General features: G+C 43.4%; 1 protein-coding gene across 1 annotated transcript; it reads left to right on the top strand.

Moving 5' to 3' along the window:
- Window positions 1-149: 149 nt before the first annotated feature.
- Window positions 150-27983, top strand: SLC7A1 (solute carrier family 7 member 1). Its single transcript, XM_056858099.1, has 11 exons — window positions 150-530; window positions 6015-6173; window positions 7542-7716; window positions 11625-11749; window positions 14006-14228; window positions 16554-16693; window positions 19939-20041; window positions 21698-21909; window positions 24398-24564; window positions 26128-26236; window positions 27874-27983. The coding sequence occupies exons 1-11, from the start codon at window positions 161-163 to the stop codon at window positions 27981-27983; spliced, it is 1893 nt and encodes a 630-aa protein (XP_056714077.1). The 5' UTR covers window positions 150-160.

Raw genomic sequence — 27983 nt, 5'->3', positions numbered from 1 at the left:
GTAACAGTGCCTTTTTGGAAATGCAAACATTTCTGCAAATATTTTCTGAATTTTTTTCTGCATGGAAGTATAGTACATGTGGAAGAATTTGCTATAGGTAGTTCAAACTGCCTTTGATTCACTTATGCATTTCTTTCTTTTCTAGGTTCCTTTGAGAAAGATGGGTTGCAAAGGTCTTGTTGGCATTGGACAGCAGTTGTTCCGTCGGAAAGTCGTGGACTGCACAAGAGAAGACAGCCGTTTCTCGCGATGCCTCAACACATTTGACTTGGTTGCTCTCGGTGTGGGCAGCACGCTTGGGGCAGGAGTTTATGTGCTTGCTGGGGCAGTGGCCCGAGAAAATGCAGGACCCGCCATTGTGATCTCATTCCTGATTGCTGCTCTGGCATCTGTGCTGGCTGGACTTTGCTATGGCGAATTTGGTGCTCGGGTTCCAAAGACTGGATCAGCGTATCTGTACAGCTATGTCACTGTGGGTGAGCTGTGGGCATTCATCACTGGATGGAATCTCATTCTTTCCTATGTCATTGGTGGGTATTTTGGATCACTGCTCCATTTAACGGCACATCTGCATTTGTGGAACGTTTGTATAATAGTATTCTTAACAGCAGTTCCCTTTTTTCAGAGTTCAAAGCTCATTGTGCAAGCTACTCTATGTTTCCTGTTTCAACATAATCAATTTGGGTAAGAAGGAGTGGTTATTGAACATGGATAGACTGATAATACTTAGTTCTAGATGATGCTGTTACTAAGAAAAAGAGAGAAAGTGCATTGCAGTATAAAGTTAAACACGTTTAGACCCATGAAATCAGTAGGATTAAGGGTATTGGACTATGATATATGGTGGTCTGAGTTTCTGACTCTTGTTTGGGGAGGAGGTGAAGGTAGCTGCCCCAGATGGGGCTGGATCCCAAGGATCTGTTCTTCAAATTCAGCAGAAGGAGGCTTACTATGATTCAAGAATTTCTTTTAGTTCTTGCACTGGAAAATGGATCTTTAGGGGAATGGATCCTTAACCCTGTGTGTGGACCTGCTTCCTGGCTGATAAAACCGTGCTGTATTGCATTAGGTCCTTAAAGTGTAATCGGCAAGACCATATTTGATTGCCAGTCTCCTGTTTGAGGGCATGGGAAAATTTAATACAGAGGAGAGGAGATTGGCACTGTCAAGAGTTGGCAGACTATGTGTTTGTGTAGGGGACGTGTGTGTTCATGCACACACGTGCGTACATATGTGTAGCACTTCAAACTGTAGGAGTGGCATTGCCAGTTCTCCCAGTAAAAATAGGTTGCATGTAGGAAACTGGCATACTGAGAATGCGCTGATGTTTTACTTTTCTAAAGGCTTGACTAGCAGGTTTGGTTTCTTTCTTTTTTTAATACTTGAAAGCATCTGTTGGGTAGGCGGGGGCAGGGTGGGAAAAGCAGCGCAGTTGAGGATAGGTATAATTCTCTCCATGCTGGTTTCCCCAGTGGTAAATCTCACATGGAATTTGCTCTCCACGGTACAACCTAGTTAACCATGTGACCAATATTCACATGGTGTATCCTCCCACCCCCTGGGCTGGTGACTTAAAAAAAACCTTTTTATTGAGGGGTAAAACACCTTAGTAGTTTCAGCCAGGTCTCGTGCCATCTCTTCTATTTTATCCTCAATTGGCAGGGACTTTTTCATAGAGGAGTATTTAAACATGATCTCCTTGTTTGCATCCTGAAGTTGCACATTCCCAATAGAATAGCACCGCATAATTATTTTGAATGCGTAGTTTGATTCTAATATGGCTTGGTTGATTTATTAGACCAAACAATCGCGCAGTTCATGTAATTTACTGAATTCTGTCGAGTATCAGAATTTGTTTTTTCCCCTTGCGTTAAATTAGTGTCCCTGTAGGGGGACTGTATATAAATTTGGCTTGTATTGATTTAAATTTTTTAGTTTTGTTCCCTAGATAGCAAGTTTAATTTAGCATGTCGAGCTTAATATTGCATCACCACCAGGAACACCTTTAGGGAATTCTACATCATTACAGCAACTGTGTCTAAAATCTGCTCAAAGCAGGTTTTTTCCTCTTCTGCAATGACTGGAATGCAGCTGAACAATGTTCGTCTTTGTCTGTGTTGGTATCCAAACTATGTGCAGTGCAGTCCTGCAGTGGGCAGTTTTTATCGTGTGGCCCAAGCATTCAGATCATATATAAAAAAGGGAAGTGTGTGTGTGTGTGGGGGGGGGGGTGTTGAAGAGAGAAATAAAGTTAGTTGTTAGTTTATTTTTGTAGTGGTTGGTGAAGCACCTTGTGACTGTATTCAAGGAGGAAATTTGTTCACAAAAATAAGTGTTGCTGTTGGAAGGGTTTGGAGGGATGTATGTTAAACATCAAAAGCTCACTATTTATTTACATCCCCTTGGAGTTCATACACATCGTTTCAGGAATTTCCTTGCTTTGTAGGCATTTGTACACGTTATAAAACACAGCTCTTGATCAGAGGGTGACTCCCTAGGAGCAGTGGGAATCTTTCCCCCTTCTCTCTGTTGGTCAGTTTCTCAAAGTATGAGGTTGATTAAGAACTGAATTTGGAATGCTCAAGGATAGCTCACCTGTGCTGAGGTGTGCTCAGGGATAATTCAGGAAACCGAACTGCAGATTTTTAAAAAATCTTTGCCCATGGTGTTCACATGTTCATTTATATTCTAGGCTATAGAAGACATTGGTCTGGTGGCTTTATGAATATCTGGTTGCTACAATTACATGACTCCAAATTTTGAAACTTAGGGTAACAACTTCTGTGCCCCCCCTTCCTTTCAGAGGCCTCTGGGCTAATGGGGCGGGGAGGCTTTTATGGCCAAGCTAGTTTATTTTTGTTCCAGTCCTGTGAATTCATAGGAGTGACTGCTGCTCATTAGACTGAAGCATGGCTTGAAGTCAGAAAACTGGGCAGCAACGGGATGAATAGAGATACGAAAAAGTGGTCAGTCTCGTTTCACATCCTCTTTCAGTCTGCTTTTCTGGCTCCTCTTCTTTCCGATGCTAAAACAGTTGTGTTCTGGAACCCCCCAGCTCGTTTTAACAACCTGAAATAAATGCTAAACTATCCCCTACTTGTGCATGTAGTGCAGCGAAGAATTGATTGTTCCATCAGCTTTGCTGGTGGGATTAGGTCCCACCATTATTATTTTATTATTCATTTGTAGCCTGCTTTTTTTTCACTTGAGAGTCAAGGCTGATTACAAAATATGGAAAGCAATTCAGTCAAACAGCAAGTGCCTCCAGTAAAATACGTTTCAGAGGGCATTCTGCCATAGAATGGTTATATTCAAGTCCAGTACCACCTTAGAGACCAACAAGAAGTTTCAGGGTAGAAGCTTTTGGGAGTTGAAGCTGTTCAAGAACCAACGTGGTGTAGTGGTTAAGAATGGTGGTTTGGAGCAATGGACTTTGATCTGGAGAACCTGATTTGATTCCCCACTACTCCACATGAATGGCAGAGGCTAATCTGGTGAACTGGATTTGTTTCCCCACTCCTACACATGAAGCCAGCTGGGTGACCTTGGCCTAGTCACACTCTTTCAGCCCCACCTACCTCACAGGGTGTCTGTTGTGGGGAGGGGAAAGGAAGGTGATTGTAAGCTGGTTTGATTCTTCCTTAAGTGGTAGAGAAAGTAGGCATATAAAAACCAACTCTTCTTCTCCCTCTGGATCATGCCCCTGGGGGTGAATTTGCTATGCATCAGCATATTGTTCCTTTTCCAGTTTGGGGCTACATGTGGAAGTGTTTGAGAGGAGGGCTTATTCTTGAGCAAGGTTGTTATCCCTCAGACTCACAGAGCTCAGGGGCCCTTCCCAACTTTCCTTATATGCATTCCTCTTTACATCAGTAGTTTATAGAGCGTATAGAGATAGTGGTCTAGATCAGTGGTTCTCAGCCTCTTGTATGTTATGTCAACTGTCAAAGAACTTGAGTCCCACCATAATAGGAACCAAAAGCCCCCTTTTCCCTCCCAAGGAGGACAATTATATGTTTACAGGCATTTAAGGACATTTTAAAAAAATTGCAGAACATGTTATTGATAGACAGATAAGGCATCAAAGAACAAGGCAATGGGTAGGGGACAATAGTGAACTAAAGCTATAATTTTATACATAGGATTGTGTGGGTGTTAGTGGCAAGCCAGGCGTACACTCGCAGTACTTACTCAAATGCAAGACGAGTTTTTTTTCCAGGTATACCATCAAAAAAGAGGGTAATATCTTAAATTCGCATACCAATTACAGTTATGTCCAATAATTAAAAAAAGAAACTTTTTGCGTTCAACATTTTCAGGGATGGTCACTTACACTGTTTCATCTTCCTTTCAAGTAAATATGTAACTATTACGCAGATCTAAACATATGTCTTCTAATGATAAGTGGGCATTGATTCCCTCAATGGGAGAGGCCTGGCCAGGGAGAAGAATCTTCCATTTTCAAAAGGGATTATAGGGGATTAGCTTTTGGGGCCCTGGTCAAAAACTGCCAGAAAGTCTTAGCTAATGTAGGATCCAAATTTAGGATTAGCTAGTGTTAAGACTCCAGTGGTTGGGTGGGCAGCAAGACCATGTACTTTGCTAGAATGCACTTAATATGTCAATAGTTGATACAAAAGATCCTCCGACTGAAGCTCTCAGTAAGATCAAAAAGTCTAGCTGATGGGGTTTAACACTTCAAAGGGCTATTAAACTAAGTGCAGGGCAAATGTTTGGCAAGCGTGGTTCATTTATATTTGATAGACACTTCAAAAAGACAAGGACAGACAAAGGTGGTTGTGGTCATAACTTTGAAATGCACATTTCCTTGGATTCTGGCTTTTATACAATTGAGTGTGTTAGAACTTGGCTCTCCATAAGAGCAGGCTATCTATCTATCTATCTAGTCCTATGCAGAGTAATAACCAACTGATTTCAATGGGTTTACACTGGAGTAATCATGGATATGATTGCATCATTCACTTAGCAAGAAAAGGCGTCTTTGTCACAAGTGGCTGCTCGCTTACCTCCCTAGGGAACCCATAGCAATAATATGGGAAGTAACCACTTCTTCGGCTGTGTCCCACATGGCCATTTCCACCCTAGTGGTATGGGACCTAGTAATACTAACTTCTTCACTCTGTTGCTGAAATTCCAGTTATTAATATTTTTGAGAGCTCGAGGAAATAGGGGAAACAAGTGTCCACACTTTCATATAAAGAAAGCTTGGTAGCTGTGGTGTAACTTACAAAATATTTGGACCAATTAGTATAGTGTCAGATTTTCTTATGGCCCACTTGGAGTACAGTCCTATGCATTGATTTCAACTGGCTTAGATTGGATTAACTCTGCATAGGATTTGTGCTATACATTGGTCAGAAGAAGTACATGGGTAGAAAGAAAATTCAGCTGCTTACTTTAGCCCTGTGTTGTGAATTTGAGAGATTGATAAAGGACATTTGTCAAAAAATGAGAGTCAAGGATTATGCTAATTTTGGATTCTAGATGGAAGACTGAATGGATAGTAGGATAAAAATGCATTCTGCAGCATTTCTTCTAGAAGTCTCTAACTGAACCTGCTGCCATGCCTGATAACTAGAAAGTACATTTGGCTAACAAGCTCTCAGGAGATCATTCCATTAGCTTCCATTAGCACCAGTCAGGGTAGTTTGGGGCTACAACTTCCCCAAAGTGTGTGTTGTATAGTTTGGCTTGGAATTGGAAGAACAGGAACCCACACCTTTTAAAAAAGATACACAAATAAGGTGTGTATGTGTAAGGGAGAGAGAGAGATTAGGAGGGATTGGCAGCAATCCCCACATTGAATTTATTGATGCCCTAGTCTGCCATTTGGGTTTATAGGAATGTGCATGAATAATTTTGCACCGTCTCTCTCTGGTCCAAATTCAGTGCACCCAAAGACCTCCCTCCCCTCTCTCCTTCATTGTCTTTCTGCGTTCTAAATCGAACAACAAGCAGACTATCGCAGGTTTTGATTTTTTGTTCTCTGACAGGAACGTCAAGCGTGGCCAGAGCATGGAGCGCAACATTTGATGAACTTATAGGCAAGCATCTTGAGACCTTCTTTCATAAGCACATGTCTATGGATGCTCCTGGAGTGTTAGCAAAATACCCGGACATCTTTTCTGTGTTCATTATCTTAATCTTAACAGGTAAGGAAGACAGATTCACTTTTCGAAGCTTCTCTGGCTAATAATTCGTTGTTCTGCAATCCTCCTGTTTGCTTTTGCTGGAAAAGAAGAACACCCTGATTTATTTTGGCTTTGTTTTTAAAGTGTCTTTGTTTGCTGTAAGTGTCAGGTTGACCTGTTGAGCAGCTGCAGAGTTAGGGCTGCTGTGGCCACCTCCTGTTTGGAATTGCTTTGATAAGCGTGTCCTGGATGCTGAAGGGGAAAAATGAGGAGAGCTACAATAGTGGCTGCTTATACCATCCATGGAATATATGGTTGCTAGGGAGATGGCAGCTGAAAGGCTCTGGACATGGCAGAAGAACTTGGGTTTGTAACTGTCACCTTCATATGCTGCCAGTTCATATAATGTCCCAGCCAGGAGGCTGTGGAAAAAAAAAAAAGACCAAATTGCAGCCGCCCTGTTGGATGGCTGTTTATTTTAGAAGAGTCAAAACATTAAAATATGTACGTATGACTGCAGAATTCTAAAACAAAACAAAACAAAAAATCCTTCCAGCCCCGTAGTTGCATGTAATTATGCTGAAATTAAAACCAGCAGTATGTTTACTTGAAACCAAATGCCATTTTTATAAAAATGCAAGATCCACCTGTGTATTTTGGCATTTGTTGAACTGGTCTTATGAACAGTCTGCAGATATGTGAAAATTGCAGCTATGCCGTATTCTGGGTCAATCAGCATTTTGCAGGTTTTCCCAAGGATGCAGACCAGGTGTGGTCTTTAGGTGCGAACTTTGGGACTACTTGTTTTTTTTCCACCCTGAATGGGCAGTTCCTCATTCTGCATTGGTAACTACTTTTGAAAGTGCCCATATTTTAGGCCTGTCAAGTTTGTGAGCAAGTAGCTGTAACGGCAAAGAAGCTCAGAACGCCTGCTTACACAAGTGAATGATTGCATGGATACTTTATCAGTGCAACCCATAGCAAGTCTGAGACGCGTGAAACAGCCTTATACTGAGTCAGACCACTGGCCTACCAAGGCAAGTATTGTCTCCTCTGACTGGCAGCAGCTCTCCAGGATATCAGGGAGAGGTCCTTCATGTCAATCTGCTACTTGAGTCCGTTAACCGGAGATGCCAGGGGTTGAACCTGGGACTTTCTGCATGCAGAGCAGATGCTCTATCACTAAGCTATGATTATACTGTATTACTGAACCAGGCTTGTCAGTAACTTGATGTGGTGTCCAAATTTTTTTTAAAAAATGATTAGCAGCACAGTGGGTTGTGTGGGATGAAGGGGTCAATACATCTCTTTTGCAGAAATAAAACACCTTGTTTTTTCTTTACGGCTGGAGTGCAAAATGTCTAATTATCCAATCAATTTTTTTCCTAGGACTTTTAACGTTCGGAGTGAAAGAATCTGCAATGGTTAACAAAGTGTTCACTTGCATCAACGTTCTTGTCTTGGGCTTTGTGATGGTGTCGGGATTTGTGAAGGGATCAATAAAAAATTGGCAACTCCCAGGTGACACTGTGAATAATGCAACAAACGCCTCACATGGATACAAGTAAGTGCCAGCTTTTATTATTTTTCTAATGTTTGTATGTTGTGGGTTTTTTTGTGGCGATGCACGCTGTGCAAGTTCCATCTTAAGAATTCATTTTTGCTTAATTTGGTGCCGTTTGTTAGAACGTGTTTAGACTAGAGTTCATGAGGTGCCCCCCCAGTGTGAGCATATGGGCTGTTGCTGTTCACATGTGGAGTTAGTATCCATTTTTGGAACTTTGAAAGGTGTTACATACATTTTGTATGCTGATTGTAAGCTTAAGGATTGATGCAGTACATAAGAAAAGGCAGTTGGAACTAAAGAAGTCAACCACGAAATGGATTGCTTCTAGAAGACCCATCTTCCTCGTAGTGTCTTCTGCGGAGTGCTTTCAATTTATGGACTTGATTTAGTCACCTGTGGGGAATATCTACCATCCCAGTTGTATTGGAAACAATTATAGTGGATGTGCTACCTGCATTGCAAATGAACTTGACTCTTTACATTGGTTTATAAGAGTGTTTATTGTGATTCACGCTTAAGAGTCACACACAGGTCTTCCTATATTAGATTTTGTTTTTGCTTTGTGCACATGGGGAGGTATGGTTTGTGTACTGACACCTCTGCATAGGCGAGCAAGTGGACCCCCCAGTTGTTGTGATGATAGTGACATTTCTGAAACCTCCACACCTCTGGGAACTGGGTGCCCTGTTGGCCTCCTTCAGAGCCGGTTGTGTCTACAGTTAAAAAATAAAACAAGACACAATGGCTCGGATCCTATACCTTTGCTTCTCTCCAGGTGCTGTAGAGGCAGTCCTCTGTTGCAGAGTTCTCATCCTCCCTTGCCAGGCAACTCCAGATGTGTAATTCCAGCTAATTTTCAATTAGCTCAAAGTTCCTAAGCATGAGAGGAATCAAGCTTAGCTGTGGATGGCCTTCACAGTACCCAGAGAGAACCCTCCATGGAGGAGAGGTACGGGATCCAAGCCGCTGAATTTAAGTTGTAGGCGAGGATATTTATTCTGAATATTATGCAAAGCCTTCAGACTCCCTGGACAGCAGACAGATGACAAAATAATGAAATCAGAACTGGCTAACACCACTGCCTTCTTACATTAAGAAAGGCTTGTATACCAAAGGGGGGGAAAATCGTCAAGATTTTGTTGCTAAATCTGCCCATGTTTCCAGCCACAGAAGGAATCCTCTTACCACCTCCTAAACTACGCTCTGAGAAGGATTTTCACAATCCTGCTAGGTAATACAGAGGTCTCTTTGTCTCTGTCCTGGCTCAGGTCACAGGCTACTGCATTACTTTTCCAGGAGCTCAGTTTCTCTGGAATTTGACTGCCAAGAGCAAGCCCCTGAGCTCAAAGGGGTGGAACTCCTTGCCCCAGGATGTGGTGATGGCTGCCAACTTGGAAGGCTTTAAGAGGGGAGTTGACATGTTCATGGAGGAGAGAACTATTCATGGCTACTAGTAAAAATGGATACTAGTCATGATGCATACCTATTCTCTCCAGGATCAGAGGAGCATGCTTTGGAACACAGGCAGGACAATGCTGCTGCAGTTGTCTTGTTTGTGGGCCTTCTAGAGTCACATGGTTGGCCACTGTGTGAACAGATGGCTGGATGTGATGGAACTTGGTCTGATCCAGCATGGCCTTATGTTCTTATGCACCTCCTTCCTTTGTTGGTCATTCCTGTTCTTGACCCACTAACTCTTCTCTTCCAATATTCCAGAGCCACGGGATGATTTTACTTGTTTTAGTGAGTAGCGATGATAGCAGTTGAAAGATTCTTTGCAGGTTCATTCCAGGGTGTACAGTAGGCTCCCTCCAAATTCATTTATTGAGTGATCATTGCCCAACCCTGAATAAATGGATTTGTTTGATTGCCTGCTGAATTTGTGCCTCTCAGTTACTGTTGAGTCAGTTTTAACATGTGTATGACACTAGAAGAAGAAAAAAATTTTTTCACAAAAAAAAAGTGTGAAATGTAAAGCCTTTTCAAAAGAAATGCACAGGGGTAATGTTCTAGTATAAGGACCTACTGAATGGTAGAACATTCCCCAATGCTTATTGTTCGATTGGAGCAAGTTGGGGGTTAGTTGACATGCTACGAAGCACGTGGAGGCCATCAACATGGAGGTTGTTTTTTGGGGGCAGGGGCAGTTTGTGTACTGTATCTCACTTTTGAGTAATTTTTGGGTACAGTACTACAAAACTGGGAAGGAAGGCATCATGGTATAGGCCGATCTTGCCAGCTCTCAGAAGCTAAGCAGGGTCAGTACTTGGAAGGAAGACCTCTAAGGCAAATTCTGCAGAGGAAGGCAATGGCAAACCACCTCTAATTGCCTTGAACATTCCTTGCTGGAGTCACCATAAGTCAGCTGTGATTTAACGGCACCTTTACACACACAGTACAACTCTGAGGGTGGTGGTGGTGTAGTGGTTAAAGCACCAAGCTAGGACTGGGGTTACTCAGGCTCCTATTCTTACTTGGGCCATGAAGCTCACCGGGTAACTGTGGGCCACCTGCTGTCTCTCTGGCAAAGTGACCCTTACCTTACTAGGTTGTTGTGATAAAAAGGAGGGTGGAACTCTTACTGAGCAATCTGCAGAAGAGTTTATACCCTTCTAAATCCATTGACTTCTGTAGTCTTAGAATGCTGAAACTGTTTAGGATCGCACTGTTAATTTGGGCTTTTACAGCACAGCATCCCTTGGCTATAAGAAGAAGCAAGCAGCTGTCAGATGCTTTCCTTATGATTTACAAAGTTATGCAAGACTTAATAATGAAAGATGAATGGGGATTTAAAACCCCTTTTGAATATCCAGTCCATTCCTGAATAAATCTGGCAGATTTGTAGACACTTAGAAAAAAATCTCTCAAAAATAATCAAGGAATCAAGTATGTAAGCCCTATTTTATCAATTCCTACTCAAAAAATATTTCTCACAAATTTCAGTGGGATTTCCTATATACTTGAGAGTATTACAGCCTTAATATGCTGGGCTTTGTAATGACTTCAAATCTGCATGTCCTTTGCATAGCCCCAAACTTTCGGGCAGAGCCATACCACAGACTTTAAAATTGTTTTATAGTTTTTTCACACCTGAGGAAATTGTGGGAACTTTGTTTATTTAAAACCGTTATAAAAGGTAAAGGCCCCCTGTGCAAGCACGGGGTCATTCCTGACCCATGGGGTGATGTCACATCCCGACGTTTACTAGGCAGACTTTGTTTACTGGGTGGTTTGCCAGTGCCTTCCCCAGTCATCTTCCCTTTACCCCCAGCAAGCTGGGTACTTACCTTACCAATTTTGGAAGGATGGAAGGCTGAGTCGACCTTGAGCCAGCTACCTGAAACCAACTTCTGTTGGGATCGAACTCAGGTCGTGAGCAGAGCTTGGACTGCAGTACTGCAGCTTACTACTCTGCACCACGGGGCTCTTAAAAAAGGCCCTTTTTTCCAGATAACTGGGACCCAGAGTAGGTTACAACAATAAAACCAGTACCAAATAACTGTAATTTAGAATGAAGCCTATGGATCTCTAACAGAATATCTTCACGTTTCAGTGGGGTAGCCTTTTTATTGTATTGCAGCAAAGCTAAATATGAGTCTTGCAGCTCCATAAAGGAAAAACAGGTTTTGGTGTAGCATGAGCTTTTATGTGTCTCTCCAAGCTACAGTTCCCAGGATTCTTTGAAGGAAGATTGTGACACTTAAACCAATAGCAAACTGCATACTATGCTTTCTCAGAGGGAGAGAGATAAAATCACAACAATCTAGTAAGGAAAGGGTCAGCCTGAGAAAGAGTATAGAACAGGCCTTTACCCTGTCAAACATGTGTCTGGTTGCAAGGATATCCTTTGAATGGGTGAGTCTTGCTAACAGAATCCCCTCCGGTCTCTTGTTTGATGTTTTTAGTGACACCCAGGAGGAAATCCCACATGGTGCCGGTGGGTTCATGCCCTATGGTTTCTCTGGAGTTCTGTCAGGGGCAGCTACCTGCTTTTATGCGTTTGTAGGATTTGACTGCATTGCCACCACAGGTAAGGTCACACTTCACCATGAGTGAGCGCACCTCTTCACTGTTAATTCTGTCTGTGTTTGTGCCTTATTTGAATACTTGCTGTTCAGGATAGCATTAAACTATAGGAGTAGAGAGTCAGAAGTAAAATAAAATTCTCACCCCGTTACCATGCAGCATGGGATGCCCGTAAGTAGTCAGCAGTGCCACAGGTGGGAATTAAAGTAGTAGCCAGAACTGTTGACTGGAAGTAATAACTAAGCAGAATTGCATAATAAACATTGGCTACAGGTGCTAGGAAAAGTTGAGGGCAGCAGGAAAAGAGGAAGACCCCAGCAAGAGATGGATTGACTCAATAAAGGAAGCCACAGCCCTTAGTTTGCAAGACCTGAGCAAGGCTGTTGATGAGAGGTCATTTTCGAGATGATTAACTCATAGGGTCGCCATGAGTCAGAAGTGACTTGACGGCGCTTAACACACGCACACAGGTGATAACATCTTTAAATGCCTCTGCTTTGCAGGGTGGAGGAATCTCTACCAAATAAAGGGTGCTTGCTTTAAGTTAACATGCCAATGGAAAGGCTTCACCGAACTTCTCCCTGACACCAGTTGGAGGAAGGAATATCTGAAGCTGCCTTATACTTAATTAGACCATTAGTCTAGCAATGTCAGTGCTATCTACTTTGACTGGCAGTGGCCCTCTAGGGTCTCAGAGGCCTTTCACATCACTACCTAATCTGTTTAGCCAGTTACCTGGGATTGAACCTGGGACCTTCCTCGGTATGCAAAGAAAATGCTCTACTGCTGAGCCATGGCCTCTGTCCTTGAAGGTAAAGTCACAGGATGGGATGAAAAGCAATATAAGTTCCTTAGTGCATCTTTTGTGGTGGAGATGACCAGGCACTGCCAAGTTATGTATATTAACAACCTCTGGTGAGCTTTGCAGCACCCAATGTTTTAACTGTCCAGCACAACAATAAGTATGCTGAAGTCCTACAAGCTTTCCAACACTCACATCAGAGTATGCCATGTCCTTGATGTCCTATCATCATGTTGGCTATGAAGAGTTAATATTGCTAGTTTGTGCCCCCCACTCCCCTGGTTGTTCTTGCTTGTCCATTGGACTGTGCCTTCTAGGCACTGATTTTAGGACAGAGATAGGTGGTTCTAGCTGCTTAGTTAATGAAATAAAGATCTAGGTGTCCCCCAGATACTGATGACGACCAACTCAGAATTATGGATGATCTCATACTATGGCTTCATGAAGATATTAAAAAGCACCAGATTATAACAGCAAAGCCTGTAGTAAGTCAAGGTGGGTTGAGGGAGCTGACATGGTATCATCAGTAGTAACTAGCATGACAGGTGAGTGAAAGAGTTGTCCCTGAGACTCCTTCTAGATGTTCTAGTTGATTAAACATTTCGGGCAGTCAGAACTTCCAAAACTGATTGTTATGTGATTGGGAAGGCTTCATGTTGGGATAGACATCTGCAGGCCGTGTCCGTTGAAATTGTTTGTTTTAGTGACTGTAGTCTCTGGACAGAATTATGAGGGTTATAGTTCTAGTTTTTTAAAAAAGCTTCTAGCTCTTGTTGATAAACTCGAAAGGAGAAATGCTAATTACTTAGAAATGGAGACAAGTAAAAGCGAGTCAGATTCCATTTTGGTGAACCATGTGACTTGTTTTAGTGAACCATGTGACTTCGGTGTGTTTGAATCAAGCTGTTTCACATTTAGAGCAACATTCTGGAATGTCATAGTTATTAACAATGTAACTACATGCCATTAGCTATGGTAATTAGGTGTACGTTATTAATTCTTCATGTGGAAAGTAATCTTGTTTTTATGATTTTTCCTGCTGAGCATGTCCCCCCTCCAATGTGGTGGTAGTGAAGAATCTTAATTTTGTTTAGCAGGAATATATACACCATACTATATGAATCTCATCCCATTTCCAGTTTTAATGTGGCAAAAAGAATTGCTTTCTGTCCTAAATCTTAATAGAGAAACAAAAAAGGGTGTCGGTAGGAGAAATATCTTGCACAAATACGAACTGATTCGTTGAAAAGCTAAAAACTTGAAAGAGGAAATGTACCTTTTGGCAAATGCGTACCGTTTCGTCAGTTAGCTACAACTTGATGGCTTTGATTTGGTGACGCAAGTAAGATTAAGCATTGCTGGCTGGGAAGAGTGGTATTTTCCCTGCCAAGGAGGGAGTTGGCCTATTAAATGTTCATTTTTGCAATAACAGTTTCTGTGTTTGCTGATTTTTTGCAGGAGAGGAAGTGAAAAATCCCCAGAAAGCGATTCCAATAGGAATTGTCGCCTCGCTTCTTATTTGCTTTGTTGCATACTTTGGTGTGTCAGCCGCCCTCACTCTTATGATGCCTTACTACCTGCTAGATACAAACAGCCCATTGCCTAATGCTTTTAAGTATGTGAAATGGGAAGGTGCAAACTATGCGGTAGCTGTGGGCTCACTCTGTGCTCTTTCTACTAGGTAAGTGTTATTTCCTTTGACTTGGGTCAGTGAAGGTGTTACAAACCTGCTCTACAGCAGAAGGCAAAAAAGGCTGCTTTAAGAGTTGTGTGCCTTAAGCAGGTTTTCTGAGTTGGATCCCACCTGAAAATTTCCAGAAAGAAGGATTTGCACCTACAGAAATAGAATTTTCCCTGCCTCTTCTCCTCTACCTGCAGCCCAAAATGTCCTTCAAAATGCTGCTGTTTGGCAGGGGGCGGCAGTCTGAGGTCTGCTGTGGGATAAGAAGAGTTGGTTTTTATATGCTGACTTTCTCTACCACTTAAGGAAGAATCAAACCAGCTTACAATCACCATCCCCTCCTCACAAAAGACACCCTGTGGGGTAGGTGGGGCTGAGAGAATATGACTAGCCCAGGGTCACCCAGCTGACTTCATATGCAGGAGTGGGGAAACAAATCCAGTTCACCAGATTAGCCTCCGCCACTCCTGTGGAGGAGTGGGGAATCAAACCCAGTTCTCCAGATCAAATTCCACTGCTCCAAACCACTGCTCTTAACCCCTGATGTGAGTGAAAATCCTCCCCCCGGCATGTGCAGAAATTTTAGATGGGACCCAGTTCTATGTTTATAATTAGATCCATGTTGTTTCTGAAGTAGAAATCATGGTGCTCCAACTCCTCTGTTGTCCTGCTGCAGAGGATGTCTCTTTGTCTTCTGATCCCTGACTACTGAGTTGCTGTTCTGTTGCTTTTACTTCTGTGGTTTACTCTCTGTTGTATTGATGGCATTAATATTTGGAAAGCTGCCTTAACAACACATTGTACTGAATGGTGGACGATGAAAATAGATTCTTACTGATGAACAGATATGAAAAACAAATGGGTGACCATTGAGGAATTGCAGAGAAAGAGCCCCTCTTTTCCCATCCCGTTCCCCACACTTCCTCTGGTTTTTAGAGATGGTGAAACAAGCCATTGGGTATAAACTGTTGGTAGGGTGAGCTCCATATATAACTGGAAATTGAAAGCAGAAGAGTGATATCACATTGTGCATCTCCCTACCATCCATGATCTTCATTTTAAATCTCAGTTTTAAATCCATTACACTGTTAAGGGGTCTGCTCCCATCTTCGCTTAAAATTTGTTTGAAAGGATACTACGATAAAGGTAACTTTCAAACAATTCGGTTCTTGTAGGTTATCTTGTAGGTTATCAGTGTCTATGACACTGTCCTTCAGTGTTACTCCTCTGAAGATGCCTGCCACAGCAGCTGGCGAAACGTCAGGAAAGAAAATACCAAGACCATGGTCACACAGCCCAGATAACCTACAAGAACCGATGAACTCTGACCGTGAAAGCCTTCGACAATATTTCAAACAATTGTTTAAGTTATGAAGAAAGCACCCCCTCCCCGAGCAACAACTCAAAATATATTAGTGGGGAGTAGGAATGGTAGGTAGGAAATGTTCACTTGATGGTGCCTTGATGATGCCTATTTCTCGTCCTTAAGAGAGCATTTACATGGCCGTCCTATGTAGGTGGACTTAGAAAGATGTAATTCTACTTAGGGAGGCTCCGTTGGGTATTGGATATAGCTGCCTGAAGATAGATCTCAAGCCTTTGGAAACACGCTGGTGATCAATATGGTGACTCAGTGAGAGAAAGACATAGTAACTACTGTAAAGGGCACTCCTTTCCACCATCCTCAGATGCAGGATTTTTAAAAGCCCAAATCCTATTTCTGCGTCAGAAAGGGCATGTCTGAGACCATCCTCAGATTTACAGCATGTATTTATTCTTGGTACACTTGTAGAATTATGGCTCTACTTGATCTTAATGTGATATCTGAGGCTGTTTTTGGTACAATTTACTGTTTTCATTTTACAGTCTCTGGACTTAAATACCAGGCACCTTGAATTCCATATTAGGCAGAAAAGCAGGAGTTTAAAATGTCGGTTTAATTGTTTGAGAGACCAGTTTTAGTTTAGAATGAATTGCTTGAAATTCTTAACAGAGAAATCCTAAGCAGTCAGTCTGTGTGCTTAAAGGGTAGCACTGTTTAGGATTGGTCTGTAAGACTGAGTGGAAATTCCAGCTTTAGTGAGAGAAGTAGAGTTTTCTAGATCTCACTGTTACAAGATTCCAAAAGCATCCCTTCTCTTCTTTCTCTTTCTCATCCTGGTTTTAGATGCTGATATTGCAAATTGTTTTTTTCTGTGAAGAATGTACATTCCTTAAGGTAGAGATGAAGACCATTTTGCTGGAATGTTTCTACGTTGTATTTGCTTATGCCATGGGTATGTAAGAAATGTATTGTCAATAATTGCTGCCTTTGTCCCTTGCTAGCCTGCTTGGGTCTATGTTTCCCATGCCTCGAGTCATTTACGCCATGGCAGAAGATGGACTCCTGTTCAGATGTTTGGCTCGTGTCAATGAGAGGACGAAAACTCCGATGATTGCTACCTTAGTATCAGGAGCTGTGGCAGGTGAGACCAGATCCACATTTCAAAATAACACAAATGAATGATCCACCACTGTTTTAAACACAAACAGCTCGCTGTAAGCTATTTCCACCATTTGATTTCAGTGTGCGAAGTGGTCAAGTTCAGTTTGTGTGCAGATAATTACAAGGGCTTTTTTGTGGCAGTACTCACTGGTACAGGCATCTTTTGAGGGGGGGCACTCCTAAGTCCTGGGTAGGTAATTGTTAGAAACCAGTGCAACCTTATATATGAATACTGTCACCTTTCTTTCGTTCTTCCTTCCTTTTCCGTTCTTTCCTTCCCGTTTTTTGTTCTTTCGTTCTTCCTGTTCTTTCGTTCTTTCATTCTTCCTTCCTTTTTCGTTTTTTCTTCCCTTTCTTTTGTTCTTCCTTCCTTTCTTTACAAAGAATTCTTTGAAAACTTGGCCTGCCTTTTACAATTTTTATCTTGTCCTTCTTCCAAGGAAGACAGGACAGTGAACCTGATTCTTTCCTCCTATCCTTGTGAGATTTTGCTTCATTAGTGCCCTTCTGGCAAATAATCTTTGCACCTATTTGTTTGATCTTTTATTGAATGGGTTACAGTGCCTAAAGAAAAATAATTCTCTTGGTACAGCACATCTCGTATTGGCTACCCCAGTTATTTCTAGCATTGCTCGTTATAGGATTTCTGCCTTACTCATTACTGTAGGAGGTCCAGCAGTCAAATTCCATCTCCCCTTAAACTGAACAGTCTTGATTGCTGAGGTTATAGTCTGTCTACAGATGACATGTTTTACTCCCCTTTGCTTTAGAGCTCTGGTTCATCGCATATTCTCCCTAACAGTCAAAATCATACACGCACAACAACTGCCAAGGTTTGTGTCCACCTGTCGTTTTTCTAAATAGGGCTTTCTGATACTTATGATAGCCTGAAATGTGCAAGTCAGGCACAGTTAAGGTACCTTGCACAAGCTATTGTGAAATTCTTCCTCCTGTTGCATATTGTGCTTGCTTTTTCTACTAGATTATAAGCAAGGTTCATAATTTAAATCGGCAAAGAGGTTTAGAGTATGGAATGTAAAAAGCTTTCTAAGTACTTTGTAGACTTCCCCTCCCATAAACACATCAATGGGGTGGGGGAGAAGATTTTCATGTATTGTAGGTTAAGTAGTATAAGGAAAACCAGCGTACATTCAAGTTCCGAAGAACTCTTCACCAGGCTGGTTGCTAAAAAAGGAAAAACATTATCTAACGGTCTTACATTTGCAGTTTATTTTCTCATCTATCCAAAAGGTGTCTCCTGAGTTAAATTCTAGCATGCAAGGAAGGAGAGGAAGCATAGTCTGGTCTTGTGACCCCCCCCCCCCATTATGGGGCAGGGCTTAGAATGATTGTTGCCGAAGGGACCCAGGTTCTCTTCCTGACGGCAATCACCTCCGCTAGGAGAGTTTCAGAATTAAGAGCCCTATCTATTAGGAAAGGCCTTTGCGTGTTCCATAAAGATAAGGTCGTGCTAACACCCGACCCCACGTTCCTGCCTAAGATCAATTCTAGATTCCACCGGACACAGGAGATTAACCTTCCATCCTTCTGCCCTAAGCCATCAGGTCCCAAGGAAACCCAGTGGCATTCACTGGACTTAAGGAGGGCTATCCGCATTTTCATAGATAGGACAGCTGAGTTTAGACAATCTGACTTTATGTTTATAGGCATTTTCAGTGTCAGCGGCTGCTATCGGCTACACCTTGAGGCAATGCATTAAAGAGGCATACCAGAAGACCGGTATTGCGGTGCCAGGTGGCATCACGGCTCACTCCCTTCGAAGTGCGGCCACCACGGCTGCATTTGACAAACAGGCACCTGCTGAGGAGATTTGTCGGGCCGCCACCTGGTCATCGGTCTCAACATTCGTTAAGCACTACAGGATTAACTCCTGGTCTTCTGCCCAGGCAGCCTTTGGCCGTAGGGTATTGCAAAACGTTGTCGATTAGAGCTACACACACCCAATGGGGAGCTCGATAAGGGCCCATTGCTCAGGATGCCCTTGCCTCGGGGGAGAATGAAGCCTTGGCTACTTACCGTAGAGGCTCATTCTCTTCTGAGGCGAAGGGCACCCTGCCCACCCGGGATCTTTTAGAAATGACAACGTTATTTAGTTGTTAAGACTGTCCCTATGCTCACGTTATGAGCACAAGCTGTTACGTTCTTATGCAAGCATTTTCCCGCGAGTTCGTACTTATTCCTGTCAACATAGCTAGGCTAGCCGGCAACTGGCTTCCTGTAGGCTGTTTTCCCGCCAAGGGAGACAGGAAGTTTTAAGTTTAGGTCCTGCCTACCTGGATGGAGAGGAAAACAACCCATTGCTCAGGATGCCCTTCGCCTCGGAAGAGAATGAGCCTCTACGGTAAGTAGCCAAGGCTTCATTAGTCTTGGGATTTGAGAGATCTTTCGACACAGTGTCAGGGAGAAGTATAGCATGGAATGGAGGGGCTGTGGCCCCAGCATCGCCAGTTAAAGAGACTAGACAAGTAGGTGCTTGTGAATAGACCCCTGCCTGAGACCCTGGAGAGCCACTGCCGGTCTGAGTAGATAATACTGACTTTGATGGACCAAGGGTCTAATTCAGTATAAGGCAGCTTCATGTGTTCAATGGCTTTGTGTACAGTAGAATCTAGGGACACACGAAGAACTCTTAAGATTATTTTTAAAGAGATGTTTCAAGCTCTCATGGTTGTAAAAAAAACTGGACATATGTGCAGTGTCAAAGGCTCAGAAACTAGATTGTTTTTGGAGAAAATCTATCATCCTGGAGAAATGTATACATTCTGCAGTATTTTGTTTTTCTCTAGGGTTCTCACTGCTCCTTGTTTACGTCTCCTGTCACAGTTTTTGCCAGAAGTTTCACTTCTTCAAACAAGTAAAGCAATGGAAAGTGTTGCATGTAGGATTACTTGTACTTTCTAGACCTCAAGGTTCTTCTTCACGGACTCTGCGCAGTTCCTGAAGACAGCCATTGTCCAATTTTTAAAAAGTGGTCTTCAGTAGTGAAGATTACTGCAGGAAAAACCAGAAGATAAATGCTGGCTGTGTTGGCCATTCTCTCCTGTTCTTCTCCCCCTCCCTGTGCAATTTACTAATTTCTCTTTTCTCTGAGGGTGGTCTGAATGGAGGTGTGCGTAAGGACTGAACTGCTACAGTTAAGCTGGCTTTTTTGTGAAATGTAAATATCCTGGTTTATTTATGTTTTCTTTCTGTCTCTCCCACCAGCTGTCATGGCCTTTCTTTTTGACCTGAAAGATCTCGTTGATCTTATGTCCATCGGGACACTCCTGGCTTACTCCTTGGTGGCTGCCTGCGTGTTGGTACTAAGGTACGAAGCAACTTTTATACACAGCAGCCCAGAGAAAAGACTGAATACATCAGATGCTTTCTTAACTTAGCTATTTCAGAATGTGCCTCTGTTCCATAGGCCTGGTCATATAATACCCAATAGCCTTATATCTAGTCTGACCATTAAGCCATTTAGCTCAGTATTTATCTAAAACACTTGTATGCAGCTTTTCCACTCTGAAGGTGGTGAACAATTAAAAAGGCTTTGAAAACAGGACACATGTATACACAAATTCAACAATTAAAAACTAACAAGAACGGTGTCATTAAGGGTACGCAGGACGAAAACCCTTGAAAACCCTATGGGGTCTCCATAAATTAGCTTTGATGTGACAGCACTTTCCACCACCAAAGGGTGGACCCTAATGTGCAGCAAAGGGGCATTTATTTTTTAAAAAAATTCTTTGGGCTCAAAAGTAGCTGTACACGATAGCCGAAAACAGATTAAGGCCTTTGAGAATCTGGCATCCATTTAACAGCCAAAGGACAAATGCTAATCCTGAGAGCACATTGGTTTCAGAAGCATTGCTACCTGGGCTTCTAAGATCCCTTCCGCCTTTACACTCACCTAATCGTGGGTGCAGATAGCTCGGGGCTTGCTTGTGCCCAGATGTCCGTGCCGCGTTTGATCACTCCTTCAGCCTAACAGCTGCCTGGACAAAATCCTTTATCTTTATTTGCTTTGGCAGGCTGCTTTGCAATAACATCTGCTTGTGACACCTCTAATCACAAGGCCGTGTAGCCTCCTCCCACATGATTTTTTTTTAGGGCTAACAGCCTTGTCGGTTGATTTAAAAAGTTAGAGTGGTTATAGATCTGACTCTATATAAAACAGGCCCTTCCTTATATTGTGTGGGGGGACTAAAATTAGACAGGAAAAGGGGCTGCATCAGATAAAGAGAACTCACTTCTAGAACTGATAAGGTCTTCTCAATCTTTGAGAAGAAAACCACTTCTATATTTTTAAAGTTTATCTCAGTATGGATATTCCTAGGTTACTGGTGTCCTAGATTCCTCTTGGTGGGGTGGTTTTGTGCTCCTGTTCCTTGGTTTGTTTAAATAGTGGGTATCTTCAGAGTTCCCTTGTGTAGCCACCTTGAATCTATGGAGATAGGCAAGATATACATATTATAAATAATTAAATACGAAGGAATAGAGAAGAGCAGGTTTGATTTGTCTAAGGAAATGAAAGTAAAATAAAAAACAGATGTTCAGTGGTACCTTGAAGACTAACAAAGTATATGCTAATATGTGCTTCCATGAGTCAAACCTCACTTCATTAGATGCACATGGTGTGGAAAATCTTTTCACAGATCTTTCTAACTTAGTTCTTGACTGTAGACTGTGGATTATTTTATAGTTCTGGGTGGTAGCTGGAAGCATGCAGGTATGTTTGGTCACTGGGTTTTCAATATAAGATGGTGCTTAGGTGCCCGTTGCACAGTTTCACAATGGTGTCCAGAAACTGCAGCTCTGGATAAACCCAAAATATTTAGGTAATGTTTGGCAGTGTTTGGCCATCCCTTTTCTTGAGACTCATCAGTGATGATATCCAGGTGGAAGAAAACAAAAACTAGGCCAGCCTTCCTTGTCATTACAGGTGATGTGTCTGTTAACTTAGTTTCCCTCCTCTTAGGTACCAACCTGAGCAGCCCAACTTGGCATACCAGATGGCCAGCACAACGGATGAGGCAGACAACAATGAGTCTGTGAGCACCAGTGAATCCCAGGTTGGGTTTCTTCCGGAGGAAGAAGAGAAGTGCTCCCTAAAAGCTGTTCTCTTCCCCCAAAACTCTGATCCTTCCAAACTCTCTGGGTTTATAGTGAATGTCTCCTCCTGCATCATAGGTAAGAGATGTGGCCGTGCCTATTGATTCAGGGCTGATGGAGGTGGTGGGGCTGTGTGAATTGTGTTAAATAAGGGTTTTGGTGTGTTTGACAAACCAAGTGGGAAAATATGGATGGATTATGTTCAACTCATGAAACTGCATTCCACTTAGACCAGTGGTTCTCAACCTTTTTCAAGTCGCGACCCCCTTTTACAATTGCCAAGTAACCTGCGACCCTTGTCACATTTGCATAAATGACATTTTCAATAGGATAAAGAAAACACATTTGTTTTTTTGGCAGTCCAGGGTATCCATATATATAATTACTTTAAATTTTAAAGTTTAAAACCAACAAGCCAACGGTACTACCACCTGTTGCGCAGCGGCTGTGACTGTGTGGCGCTGCAACCTTTCCTGGCACGGAGGAAAGAGTGCCTCTGAGCATGCACTGCGTTCCTTGACCTCCCCTCTCTCCCCAAAAACTCTTCCAAGCAGGCCGGGGCTCTCGTGAGGAAACCCCATCTCTTGTGACTGGGACACTGCTTGTGCACAGAACTGCAGTTATCCCTCAAAGCGGAGCTCCGTTTAATCACCTCACGAGAGCGAAGGGCCAGGAAAGAGCCGAGGGCCGCTTATCCCGCTCGGACTTTTCGTGCCTTTTTCTCCCCTCTGCCATTCACCGCTCCTTCTGCGCCTCACCGAACCTGCGCGCTCGAGGGGGAAATCCCGAACTGCACATGCACCTCAACTCTCTCCCCCTTGGCCTTGCCAGAGTGAAACTGATGAATCAGGGCAGAGCGGAACTGATGACTCAGGGCAGAAAAGCGAAGCCACACTACAGACATGCGCACTTGGATTCCAGGCTGAAGCTCCCCCCCCACCCGAGCGTGGCTAAAAGTAAAAACAACGTGGCTGTAGCGGCCTCAAGGGGGACCGCCCTCTTCTCCTGCGAGACCTGAACTGGCCGAGCCAGGGGAGCTTCCTCTGCCTCCCACACATCCTGCCGCATCATCTGCCCGGTGCAGGTGCGACCGCGCCCAGGGCTGGCCCGCCGGCCTCTCAGCTGGGCAGCGGGGCTACAGCTGGTGTGCGGCGGCACGCCGCCGCGTCTCTGCAGCCCAGCTCCTTCTGGCTGTCGGTCGGCCAGTTCCTCACCTCTCTGCTTGGGGTCTTCCCTGCCCTCGCGGATGGATCAGGGTTACAAGGTGTCTGGGTTAGTCCTGGACAGCCCGGGATGGGGGCTGTCCCAGGACAGTGGCGGCGACCCCCCAGAAAACACTTCGCGACCCCCTTGGGGGTCCCGACCCCCAGGTTGAGAACCACTGACTTAGACTAATGGTCTGTCAAGATCCACATTGTCCTCTCTGACTGGCAGCAGCTGTTGAGGGTCTCAACCAGAGCTGTTCTGCATTATCTGCCACCTGATCCTTTTAACCAGAGATGCTACCTGGGACACTTTGCTTGCAAAACAGACACTTGACCAGTGACCCATAGCCTCACCTCCTTTTTTCTCCAGGCCATTTGGGAATGGTTGGCATGTCCAGCATAGTCTCTAGGTGAAGACCATTTAATACTGGAGGAAACACAGAGGCCATTTATGCATGGCTGTTTCCTCACGGTCACCCCACCAATTATTTTGGGGCTTTGCTTTGATTATATATTCATTTTCCGACCATCAGAGGTCGGCTCACTCTTTCCGTGCATTTTCCCGATGTTTTCTGGATGCCGGCTAAACACAAATCCACAAAACGCGGGCAAAACATGTGGAAACGGGCGGGGAGAGCGAGGCAACCTCTTGACGGTTAGAAAATGCAAGCATAATCAAAGCAAAGCCCCGAAATAGTAAGTGGGGTGACAACGAGGAAACAGCCGTTTATAAATGGCCAGAGAGATAACTGGATGATAGTAAACGATGCTTTTATGAAAAACTTTTGCTAACATGCAAAGTGTTTCCAGTACATGATGTGAGAAACCCTTTTATATTCACTTGTGACAAGGTTGTGCAGCTGAGGGTAATGGCTAAGGCTTACCTGGCCAGCGCATGCCTGAGCTGGCACTTGCACCAAGGTCTGTCATAGTTCTTAGCTCAAGAGCTTGGTGGAGTTGGCTTGTAACATCTGCCTAGGAGATAGCACCTCAACAGCTGGACCTTGTCCCACCATGGAGATCAAACAATGCTTGTGGTTTTTTTTTTTTTTTAAGGCTTGCTTGCTGCATTTTTGCCTGTTTTGTGCAATCTGTTAAAGGCACAGGGATACAAATAAACCCAACAAAGAAGGCCTGGCAACCATAATCGATAAGCTTTTTCCTGCTAACTGTTAAGAAAACATCCGCTTGCCTTAAGCAGTACAGCAAATGGGCATTGCAAGCTATGGAATCCTCCTACCTACATCAGTATGTGTGGCTGCTCCTGGTGGTTTTACTTGACCTGATTTCACTTTAAAATTGTAGCTTTCCCTCCTCTCCACTATGTTAGAATAACAAACACTTGTGTATCTTGTTCTCAGGTTTCCTTATCGTCACCTTCTGCAGCTTGACTGTCCTTGGCAAAGACACTCTGATGAAGGGGACCACATGGGCTATTAGCCTGCTTGTTATAGTTTTCCTCCTCTGCTTTGTTGTCACTGTGGTTATTTGGAGACAACCTGAAAGCAAAACCAAGCTCTCCTTCAAGGTAAGCAGCCTGCAAGAAAACGGGTTGCGGAAAGCAATCCCAGGGCCTGCTGACTTCTCACATTCGGGGACAGATTAATGGGAGGCTGCTTTTGCTAGGAGAAAACACTTGTGGGGAACAGAGAGCAAACTTTCCCACGCAGATTGGCTAAATGCACCTCGGGTTTAGCCTTCAGTGTTCCTCGTATTCCTTTTTTGTATGCCTGTCTTAACAGAGGTTAGGCTGAGAGTAGGCTAGGCCGCACTTCTTCCTTCTGACTGAATGGCAAACAAGCTGTACCACACCTGCTGATGCTTTAAATCTTGAAGTAGTTAAGAGTGTTGTGGTTTTAAAAAAAAGCAAGCTGGCATGGTGTATTGGTTAAGAGCGGTTGTTTGGAGTGGTGGACTCTGATCTGGAGAACCAGGTTTGCTTCCCCACTCCTCCACATGAGTGGCGGACGCTAACCTGGTGAACCGGATTTGTTTCCCCACTCCTCCACATTAAGCCAGCTGGGTGACCTTGGGCTAGTCACGCAGTTTCCTTCTGATATCTGAGGAGAAGCTTAGCTGTGTGTCCAGAGGTTTTTCTTCAGGGGCCTGGGAGTGAAGGGAGATTGGAACTCACATGAACACATGAAGCTGCCTTATACTGAATCAGACCCTTGGTCCATCAAAATCAGTATTTCCTACTCAGGCCAGCAGTGGCTCTCCTGGGTCTCAGGTAGAGGTCTTTCACATCACCTACTTGCCTGGTTCCTTTAACTGGAGATGCCGGGGATTGATTCTGGGACCTTCTGCATGCCAAGCAGATGCTCTACCACTGAGCCATGGCCCCTCCTTCAACATGACTTTCAGGTCTACAATTCTGAGTTGTTCGCTATTTATTGTGCTAATAGTGACCTGTTACAAAAATGTGTGGACAGGAAAAGAACTGATGCAGCCCAGGTTCTGTATTCTAACTCAGTAAAAGAGGCTTGTGGTATCAGGGTGGTCATCAGTATGGCAGACCAGGAGTCCAGGCATATATCATGGTAGGAAGGCAGCTAATGAATTCCCGTCTCTGCTAGCTTGAAGTGTGTAGGGGCAAGGCTATCTCTCAGCAGCAGGCATTTGGTTGATTTAAGGCTCATTTGTATTTTTGATTCTTAATTTGCTTGTTTACTTCTGATCTTTGTGGAGTGTTTAGACAAAACATCAATAAAATTAATGAGGTGACATTGAATTTACTGTTGGTTTTAACAAGGAAGCTGGTGACCAAGTATATCTATAGTAGGACCGACGTTTGCTATAGATGTAATAGGATCACATCCCAGGGGAAAGTCCCAACCCAGGTGAATTTTTACTTGCTGAGATTGGTTTCCACATTCAATTTTAAACTGCAGTTAGATAGAATATGTGTGTAATTTCCCCCATTTCCTTCCATTGATCAGGGGGTGACAAATTTACTTTAGTAGCAAGTGATCTGCAATGAAGCTGTTCCTTGATTTTGACATGACCTCACGAGAAAATGACTGTGTGAACTGCTCCATGCCTGCCTTTAGGTGTGATCCAGAAGTACAGTTGTGCTTGTTTTGTTTTCCAGGTCCCCTTTCTGCCTATCCTTCCAATCCTGAGCATCTTTGTGAATATTTATCTCATGATGCAGCTGGACGGTGGCACCTGGATACGTTTTGCTATCTGGATGTCAGTAGGTGAGTTTGCTAGTTGGTGTTTGACCATGGTTCATGATCAGATTTATTCTAAGTACAAGCAGGGGACCTGCAAGGACTTGCAGGTGGCCATCTCATTTTCCCCTTCCCTAACTATTTTCTCTCTTTCTCCCTTTGTTTGTTCTAGTCTGGGTCTCCTTTAATCCCTCAGCCCATGCTGTAATTTAGGATTTGCAAGATCCTATTATAAAAAATACACTGTGAGGAAAAATTCTTTGCTGCTTTTCAGAAGGCATAGTGCAAAGTTAAAAATCAACATTTTATATGGCCAAGACCCTTTTTTCAATAGTATCTGAAGTCCCAATTCTTACATGTGTTTTTGACCCACTAAAGTTCTTCACAAGAGGAAGGCACTGGCAAACCACCTCTGTTAGTCTCTTGCCATGAAAACCCCAAAAGGGGTCGCCATAAGTCAGCTGCGACTTGACGGCGCTTTACACACACACACACACACACACACACACACACACACACACACACACACACACACACACTGACTCCTTGTCAAATTTTGAGAGGGAAACCCTTTTTTCTGAATATGCCCCAATGTGGTCAGAGCTCCTGTTATTTACTGTGCTCTGAAAGATCTTCAGTCTGTAGTGAATTACAAATTACAATACATAATCATTTAGAAGAGGGGTTCACTGTGCATACCTGATAGGGATACTTCATGATTACTTCACCACATGAACCCTACAAATAAGAGGTCCTCTCTTAAAGTGTAGTGTGGGTTACTTCCTGAATCTTGTAGGCTGAGAGTTTTTGTTCACTAATTTTGCCTGGCCTTGGTTCTAGAATATTGAGAGGACCAGAATCCCATCTGTATCTTTAGTGGTCCTTTACACCTTTACCTCATGATTTCTTGAGTTAAAGTCTACCTTAAGCTTTGTGGCACTGAGTCTCCCCAAGTAAAGGAGAGAGATGTTTGTTGTACTGGCAGTGAGAATGAGCCAAAGACTTACTACAATTTCAATTTTCAATTCAGTTTATTTACAGTCAAATACCAGCAAAATCTGATATAATACAAAAAAGTGTTAAAACTATCAGATATTATTACTACAATAAAATGATAACTCCCTGATCTAAATACAAGTACTGCATGCTTTGTGCGCCACCCCACCAAACAAAGACATACAACTACAAAATACGTAACTACAAAATACGTAACTATTACCAGAGTTACTTCTGAGCATGTTGTGTCTCACCCTCCAGCAGTGGATGTTTGAAGATGGGAACAACCTGCTACCCACAAGCCCCATTGCTGGCTTTCCACAAGCAATGGTGCTCAGAAGAGCCACAGTAGGCCCCTGAGCCACTGAACGGGTATCACTGTATTAGCTGTAGCATATTCTCTTGAGGTAATGATGCATATCTGTTCTCCCCAGGATCAGAGGAGCATGCCTAATATATTAGGTGCTGTGGAACACAGGCAGGATGGTGCTGCTGCAGTTGTCTTGTTTGGGAGCTTCCTAGAGGCACCTGATTGACCACTGTGTGAGCAGACTGCTGAACTTGATGGGCCTTGGTCTGACCAAGCATGGCCTTTCTTATGTTCTTAATGTAATAGGTACAGCCTGTGTGCCTTCCTGCCCTCTCTAATGCTTTGTTCATTCCCTCAGGTTTTGTTATTTATTTTGCCTACGGCATGTGGCACAGTGTGGAGGCCTCATACTCGGCACCGACAGAAGCGGAAAGAAGTACAGACAACAACACTGACACGTGCAAATGA

This window comes from Euleptes europaea, chromosome 12 (genome assembly GCF_029931775.1).
Source record: "Euleptes europaea isolate rEulEur1 chromosome 12, rEulEur1.hap1, whole genome shotgun sequence".
Taxonomy (NCBI): domain Eukaryota; kingdom Metazoa; phylum Chordata; class Lepidosauria; order Squamata; family Sphaerodactylidae; genus Euleptes; species Euleptes europaea.
The sequence above is the reverse complement of the archived record's forward strand: the minus strand, read 5'-3'. Positions and strand labels throughout refer to the sequence as shown.

Coding starts and splice junctions, on each gene's coding strand:
- SLC7A1 (XM_056858099.1), top strand. CDS start 161: ATGGGTTGCAAAGGTCTTGTTGGCATTGGACAGCAGTTGTTCCGTCGG. Junction 11,750..14,005: donor TGACTGCATTGCCACCACAG/GTAAGGTCACAC, acceptor GATTTTTTGCAG/GAGAGGAAGTGAAAAATCCC. Junction 14,229..16,553: donor CTCTGTGCTCTTTCTACTAG/GTAAGTGTTATT, acceptor GTCCCTTGCTAG/CCTGCTTGGGTCTATGTTTC.